The sequence below is a fragment of the Aulonocara stuartgranti genome (assembly GCF_965226115.1).
Source record: "Aulonocara stuartgranti genome assembly, chromosome: 6".
Taxonomy (NCBI): domain Eukaryota; kingdom Metazoa; phylum Chordata; class Actinopteri; order Cichliformes; family Cichlidae; genus Aulonocara; species Aulonocara stuartgranti.
This window is the reverse complement of record NC_138944.1, coordinates 9,299,942-9,307,719: the sequence shown is the minus strand read 5'-3', so window position 1 is coordinate 9,307,719 and position 7,778 is coordinate 9,299,942. Positions and strand designations below refer to the sequence as shown.

At 40.9% G+C, this 7,778-nt stretch overlaps 1 protein-coding gene across 1 annotated transcript; it reads left to right on the top strand.

The window, feature by feature from the left end:
- Positions 1-3,771: 3,771 nt before the first annotated feature.
- inab (internexin neuronal intermediate filament protein, alpha b) lies at positions 3,772-7,191 on the top strand. The gene is made up of 3 exons (XM_082535775.1): positions 3,772-4,900; positions 5,404-5,528; positions 5,611-7,191. Exons 1-3 carry the CDS (start codon positions 3,854-3,856, stop codon positions 5,882-5,884), a joined length of 1,446 nt encoding a protein of 481 aa, XP_082391901.1. The 5' UTR covers positions 3,772-3,853; the 3' UTR covers positions 5,885-7,191.
- The last annotated feature ends 587 nt before the right edge of the window (positions 7,192-7,778 follow it).

The following is a 7,778-nucleotide window of genomic DNA, read 5'->3' as shown; positions in this document are numbered from 1 at the left end:
ATTAGAGTTGATTTTTGTTTCTGAAACATGCTAAATAGGCAAATTTTCAGAAACTATAAGATGTGTGTGTAGGTTCTCAATCATTCAGGTCGTGGTACTCACTCTCTTTCCAAGCTCTTTTGAAACTATAAGATGTTAACCTTTCCTAAATGTTGATTTTACAAATTTTCTGGCCTTTTGGAGGTGTCGTTTTGTTTTTGACACACAGGAAAATTCATATTCCATTGGATAGTTACAATAACCAGGGACTGAACTGTTAGGGCCTCCAGGGCCAGGCAACGGGGGCTGAAGCCACAAGCTGGTGTACTACTAGTGCTGGTCCCAAGCTGATATAAATGGGGAAGGTTGTGTCAGGAAGGGCGTTGGGTCCAAAATCTTTACCTAACAAAATATGTGGATCATCAAGACTGAGAGCGGAAGAATGCTTGTTCAAAGGCAGTGAGGGAGAAGCCAGGAGTGTGGAGGTGAGAGTAGGGACTTTTTTTAGACTGTAGAGATTACTGGTAATAGCTAATAAGACCACAGAGAAGCCTAATATATGTGATGATGAGTGTTGGTAGATGATCTGCTGTAGTGTCTCATAAAGGGAACAGCCAAAATAAGAAAAATATCTAGGACCTCTGCCTAGAGGCCCTACATTAGGTGATGTTTTCTTCATAGGGGTATTGTGAGTTCTTCGTCATCTGGCCCCTCAGCAAGGACCAATTTACCTGAGACCCCACACAGGCAAATACCCTGACAACATAACTTACTAGGGCACACAAATCCTTCCATCATGATAAGATGGCGATATAGTGGAAAGACCCAGCTTAGGTGATTCATGCACATGACTAACATGTGTCCTAAGCATGTACTAAGTGAGGTGTTCCAGGCATGTCCTAACAGAAGGGTGTTCCCAGGTAAACCCAGGATATGCTGGTGAGAATATATTTGTCAGGTAGGTTGAGAACACCTTTGTGTCCCTCAGATGAGCTGTATGTGGTGGTGGTGGCCATGCAGAAGGAGGTCTGGGCTTCTCTGCTTAAACTACTGTCTTGTCAATCTAGGCATGGTTAAGCAGCAGAAAATGGATGGGGATGGATGGAAAAACAGGGGTCTAAAATGAAGGATGTTAACACAGTTCAAACCCTGTCCCTAACCCTAGATGACACTCAAGTGACCTGATGAGTGTTAAGAGGTTAAAAGTAGTAAAACAGAATACAGAAAGTAAATTCAATCTGAAAGTCACTTGTTTTAGGAACAACACAAGCACTAATTACATCTTGTTTGGGATATGACAGTTTTGCACAGTCATAACAGATATAATTTTTTTTCATTTGTGATATCTCGTATTAAAATTATGATTGGTAATGACTAAAATGTAGATATGTGAAATCACAAATGGATATCACAAATGCAGCTATGGGTATCTGAAATGTCACTGTTCAGAGTTCACTGTTCTGCCTGTAGACTCACCCTATAGCATAATAAAGATTAGAAGTAGGCTAATCATTTGCTCCCAGTACAATCAGATTATTAAATGGTCACGCAGGAAACTTTTCATGGTTTTGATCATCTTTCCATTATTTTGATGCATATTTTTAATGTATGCATTTTATATTTCTTTTCCATCCCGTCTTATGTTTTGTTTGTTGACTTGTTCTTGGATATTTATCCATCTAACTGTCATACTGCAGTCAGATTTGCCAATCTTTTTCCTCTTGGAATGTCACTGCAGAAGTACCTGCAATACATATATACTCTTGCTATTAAATGTCATAATAATTTAATGTGGTGTCCTAAGTGAGCAAATCCAGGATGTTTTGATTTAGAGTCCATGGCTATAATTAGTAAAGTTAAATGCCTGCAGTGTAATGCTCTGTGTAATGTTCAAAACTAAGATACCATCAACAGTGAGCCAGTGTCCCTTCCCAGTTAACTGGACCTTTACTGTGAACAGTTTCTAATAATATTAAAAAAGAGAAGCTGTCTAATCTGTTAAGCCTTAATTACTGCTCACAACAATATGTGTTTATATGTATTATCAAAGTTACAGCTATGCATTATCTCAGACCTTAGCAATAACTTTGCTAATACATATAAACACATAAATGGTGGAAAGTCCCAGGTATCTCACTAGGGCTTAAATACTTGGGACTCTCCACCATTTGGTCTTAGAACTGAAGAAGCTTCTTGGATTTGAGGTGAAACATCTTCAAGAAACATAAAGAAGTCCAGTCGCTTTTCTTTCCAAACACCTTAGATTAATAGATCAGAGAAGTGCATATAAATATATATATTTCTAAAGCTCAAAATGGAGACATGTCCCTACCTAAATAGTAGTTTCCTCCCACTGTTGAGTCCCCACACATGAGCACATTGCTAATATTGATATCCCGAAACCTAATCCTTGCATGACTACCCCCATCTCTCTTCATGCTTCTTTGTACCAACTATATGAAATTAGTACTTGCTCAATAGCCAGTTGGAGTACCATTAATCTAGTGAGATTTATTCTCAATCTGATGAGGATTACTTGCTCTTCCCTTGTTCTAAATGTAAATTTCTACTTTTTATTTCACTGTTCTTTCTTGCCATTACCCCATACTGTGCAACTTAAGACTAAGGACAGATGCATTACTAGACACACCTTAAAGTCAAGTCATTCAACTAAAAACACTAAACAAAAGAATTCTTAATAGCAAACTGGAATTCAAAGTTCAAACAACAAAACCTTAGGTCCATGATAAGAGTATAATACCAAAATGAATACATTTAACTAGGCCCTATTTATAAATCATTCTTATAATGATCTTGCTCTGCCACAAATCACGATAATAACACCACTGTGAATGTGCCGCACTAAAATTTTTAAACACACTAGAATAAAAACACTGTGGCAGTTAATACGGTTCGGTAGTCCAGTTTGCTTGCAATGTAACGCTATTTGACAGCAGAGGGCAGCAAAGGCCTGTCAGTCGGATCCTGTTTGACCAGGCTTTATATATACACACTTTACCAAACAGAACAAATAACAATCAACCAGTCCGAGTAACCCTAGATATTATTTAAAACAGTTTTCTTGGAAATCTAACTCTAATTATATTTCGTGCAGCCTGCTACATTTTATGCATAACATATTTATTTTCAAATACAAATTTCTCATTGTGTTATACGCATGTTTAACACAAGAAAAACGCAGGGCTCGCTCTTGATCTGCGTTAAAATAATGGGTCATATTATTTAAATAGATGCTATTTGGAAACTGCAAGCAGATGTGTTGTATGACGTCAGTACTGTGGTTTGGGGAAGAGTGTTTTACGGATGTTACCTGGCTGCACTGCAAGTAAGTAAGTTTGCAAGTAAACTGCACCGTCATCGTCATTCTGCGTTAATTAAAAACAGCATAGAATTTGTAGACTGGAGCGGATTAGATGAAATTCCGTTTTCAGAGATTTTTCTCAGCAACAAAAACGCTGAAGATGGGCTGCAGGAAACTGTTGCTAAAGGATGTCTTATACGGAACATTTGTTACATGTTGTTAGCTGTTTGTTTTAAATAAGCAACAAGCGATCAGACGCGGATACATCACCACTGCGCCAAAAAGGACAGTTCCATTTGCTGAAAGAAAAAAAAAAAATAGAGTCAACCGTGCACATCTGGAGTGATGTCATATTTAGAATATACCTATCAACGAAAAATCTAGTTTACAGGAGTGATTTCTGTTCATTCGCATATGCACAGTGGACTGCCTGACGCATCTGGAACAAACTAAGTCCGGATGTTACCGTTGGGCATTAATTAGTGATTGGGTCGACACCCCTATATAAAGGAGACGCGCCCACTGCTCTGCTCTGTCTCCACACAAGCGAAGATGAGCTACGGATCTGAAGTCTTTTCCTCCTCCTCCTACCGGAGGATTTTCGGGGATTCTCCCCGTTATGCATCCTCTCCATCGCGCACGGTGATGAACGTGGCCTCTCGCGGAGGGTACCGGTCCTCCTCCCTATCCCGAAGCAACGTTTCGTCCCTGGGCTCTTTCAGCAGAAAGTCTGGCCGCTCCTTCTCTCCTATGCCAGTGGAGTCCTTCGACCTGACACAGAGTAGCGTCCTCAACAATGAGTTTAAAATCATCCGCACTAATGAAAAGGAACAAATGCAAGGTCTTAATGACCGCTTTGCAATGTTCATCGAGAAAGTGCGCAACTTGGAGCAGCACAACAAAGTGCTGGAAACAGAGTTGACTGCTCTGCGACAGCGTCATACCGAGCCGTCCAGGCTGGCAGAGCTCTATCAGCAAGAGATCCGCGAACTGCGCTCCCAGCTCGACGAACTGAACGGGGAGAAGTCCCAGCTGATGATCGAGAGGGATAATATTGAGGACGACCTGCAGAAGCTCAGGGGGAAATATGAAGAGGAGTTCCGCGCCCGAGAGGAGGCGGAGGCCACCCTCAAGGCTTTCAAAAAAGATGTGGATGATGCTACCATGGTGCGCCTGGACTTAGAGAAGAAAGTGGAATCCCTCCTGGACGAGATCAACTTCCTCAGGAAGGTGCATGAGGAGGAGGTGGCCGAACTGACGGATATGATCCAGGCTGCACAGGTGTCTGTTGAAATGGAGGTGTCCAAGCCGGATCTCACCTCCGCCCTCAAAGAGATTCGCAGCCAGTACGAGTCCATGGCTTCAAAGAACCTGCAGTCCGCCGAGGAGTGGTACAAGAGCAAGTTTGCAGATCTTTCCGAGCAGGCTAACCGTAGTAACGAGGCCATCCGCGCCGGCAGGGAGGAAGTGAACGAGTTCAGGAGGCAGCTGCAGTCCAAGACTATCGAGATCGAGAGTCTGAGAGGAACCAACGAATCTCTGGAAAAGCAGCTTCGGGAGATGGAGGACAGACACAATATGGAGATTGGAAACTATCAGGTAATTCTGTTTTACTTTTTTTTTTTACGCTTATCATCGGGTTTCTCCTGCAATGATATTCGGCTGTTAAATAGCAGTCTCGTAAAAGTTTCATTTAAATTGATAGTCTACTATGTGTGTAGTGTTTAGTGACAATACCGCAAGAATAAGATCGGGACAACCGTTTTTTGCCGGGCTCTGTCCGTGGTGCTGAAACTAGTTCCTTCGGGATAGCGCGCTCAGCTGCATCTGACAACGCCCACTGTCAATGCTCTAAGAAAAAAAAAAACAAAACAAACGACTTTAAAACAAGAAAACGCTCGATCCAGAGCTTCTTACTAAAAATAAAATATTTACTATTTATTAATACATTTCTCAAATTCTAGCCTACACCATGCCCATTTTAATAATGGGATTGACAGAGGTCTTTGTCTGTCTGCTGCAAGACATGTAGTCACACACATTGTCTTCACCTTTTAAAATATGTAATTCTGGCCTACTTTCATTTTTAATTTTCTGCTCAGGAAAGCATGGCAGAGCTGGAGAATGAGCTGAGGACCACAAAGAGTGAGATGGCTCGTCACTTGAGGGAGTATCAGGATCTGCTTAATGTCAAGATGGCACTGGACATAGAAATTGCAGCATACAGGTATGTTTCTTGACACCTCACCACTTGCCTCTCTCATTATATAATGTCTTCCTCTAACACCTTTTTATGACCATTTCTGCAGGAAACTACTGGAGGGAGAGGAGACCCGCATCGGGACAGGCATCACCTATCCCAGTCCCTCCATAAGTGCTGGACCTGGGCAGGGCTACAGCTACCAGACCCGCATTTACACAAGCTCTGGCAAGAGCTCCAAGAAGGAGGGAAAGGATGACGAGCAGCTGGAGAGCAAATCCGGTGGGAAGATGTCCCAGCGTGAAGTTTATGAGGAGACAGTAGTCACCACCAAGAAGATGGAGAAGCAGCAAGACGACATTCCCACCAATCAGAAAAACTAAGAGCCTACTGTAAGCCTGGTGTTGACCCCTAAATCTTCCCTTTGCCTTGCAAACCCATACCTCTTCATCCCCCATCCCAAAAGCATAGTAAGATTGTCTTTCATATCTGAGCTAGTGTGTGTTGGATGTGATTAGAGTGCAGGATCTACAGGTTTGTTTTATGTTGGTGTCCTTGTCCCCTTTGACCCCCACAGGTGTTCCCCCCATCAAGGGAAATCCATTATACCGCTATTATAACCGACACATCATGCAAAAGTCCAGTACATCTGTTCTCTCTTGTTCTCTCTTGTTCTCAGCTTCAAACAATATCAAGCACTTAGGTAGCATCTCTTACAGGAGTATGGTCTTTCACAGTACATTATTCTACTGGTCTTTCTCACTAATCAATATGTACGGACACACAGTAGATAATAACAACTCCGGTTGTGCATTTCTTCCACAAACTGTGAATTATTCTCAACACATTCCACACTATGCCAAAAAGATCTAAAACACATCAGCTGGTATGGGTCTCTACCCACAATAGGAATATAATGATTTCTCTTTAGTAAGTAAGCACACGGTCTACATAAGAAACCAGCTAACAATAATAACAATAATTAATAAGATGAACAATATTAAATGATAATGTCTTACTGAGCCAACATTTTGAGCCTTTTTAGTGCAAAGAATATCCTCCTTAAATCAAATGTTTGCACAGACAGTTCTCTTTTCATTGCAAGGGATTTGAGCACAACCCAAACGGCTGAAGGAGTCGAGCACCGACCCTTTTCGAATTCCTGGAAAAGTTTCACTAACAACAATATATTAATGTAGCTCTTTGAGTAAGATCAAGACTTAGGACAAAGACAAAAATATATTATTCAGGCATAATGTGCATGGTGTACGAAGATGTCATGCTTGCATGGAATTCATCAGCAAATTACTCATTCAACACATTTTTGTTGTATGAAGTTAAAACTGCCGACTATGTCGAGCATCATCATGCACAACACCTTTTAATGACTGCATTAGACATGTGTTTGTTAGGCCTTTAGGTTAGATTTGAGACTTTAGAGAATGGAGCAAACATAATAAAAGAGTCTTTTATAAAGTCAGTTGAAGACTGAATTATAAATTATGCTGTAGCACAAATGCACGAGTTTCACAATGATCCAGCGATTGAGGTGTGATAAATTTTACACATCAGCTGCATAACAACATTTCCCATGAAGCACAACCCAAGAATTAATACCATATCAGTTACCCTGAAGAAAACAGTGTTGACAAAACTCTAATGATTTAGTTGAAGCGTGCCATGCCATGATGTGTTTTTTTTTTAACTGTGGCCATGACTGGATAAAATGTCTGTTGTAGTGTGACCTCACCACTAGAAATCCTTCAGTAGCTTAAGAGACTTGCAGCTTGTTTTCTCTGCTCGTGCACTGCCAACTCTAACACAGCTATCTTTATTCTCTTGCTGCTGGTCATGGTGAATAATGCCCTGACAAACTGCACTAACACTAAGAATGGTAACAAAACCTACTGATAGTACTGTACTAAGTGTGTTTGTGTCTCTACACAGTGGCCTATCATAACTGGAATTATGTGTTGAGTGAGAACAGCAAGTCTGCAAGCCGGGCATTTTGATTTTTTTTCGTAGAATAATGAATTGTACGAATTATAGCGTCAAACAGAAGAAGTTATAAACACACTGAATGTGTTGCTAGTGGTTGCAAATGTCAAGCCTTTATCCTTACACTGTAAACCAAAAGAGCTTTCATGGATGTCTAAAGAAAAATATTGCGTTCGCAGCACTGCCAAACTTTTCTAAATGCACATGCTCTGGAAAATGATGATCAGTATATCACCAATTCAAAACCAACAATCAATATTTAGCCATACTGTAAAAGAA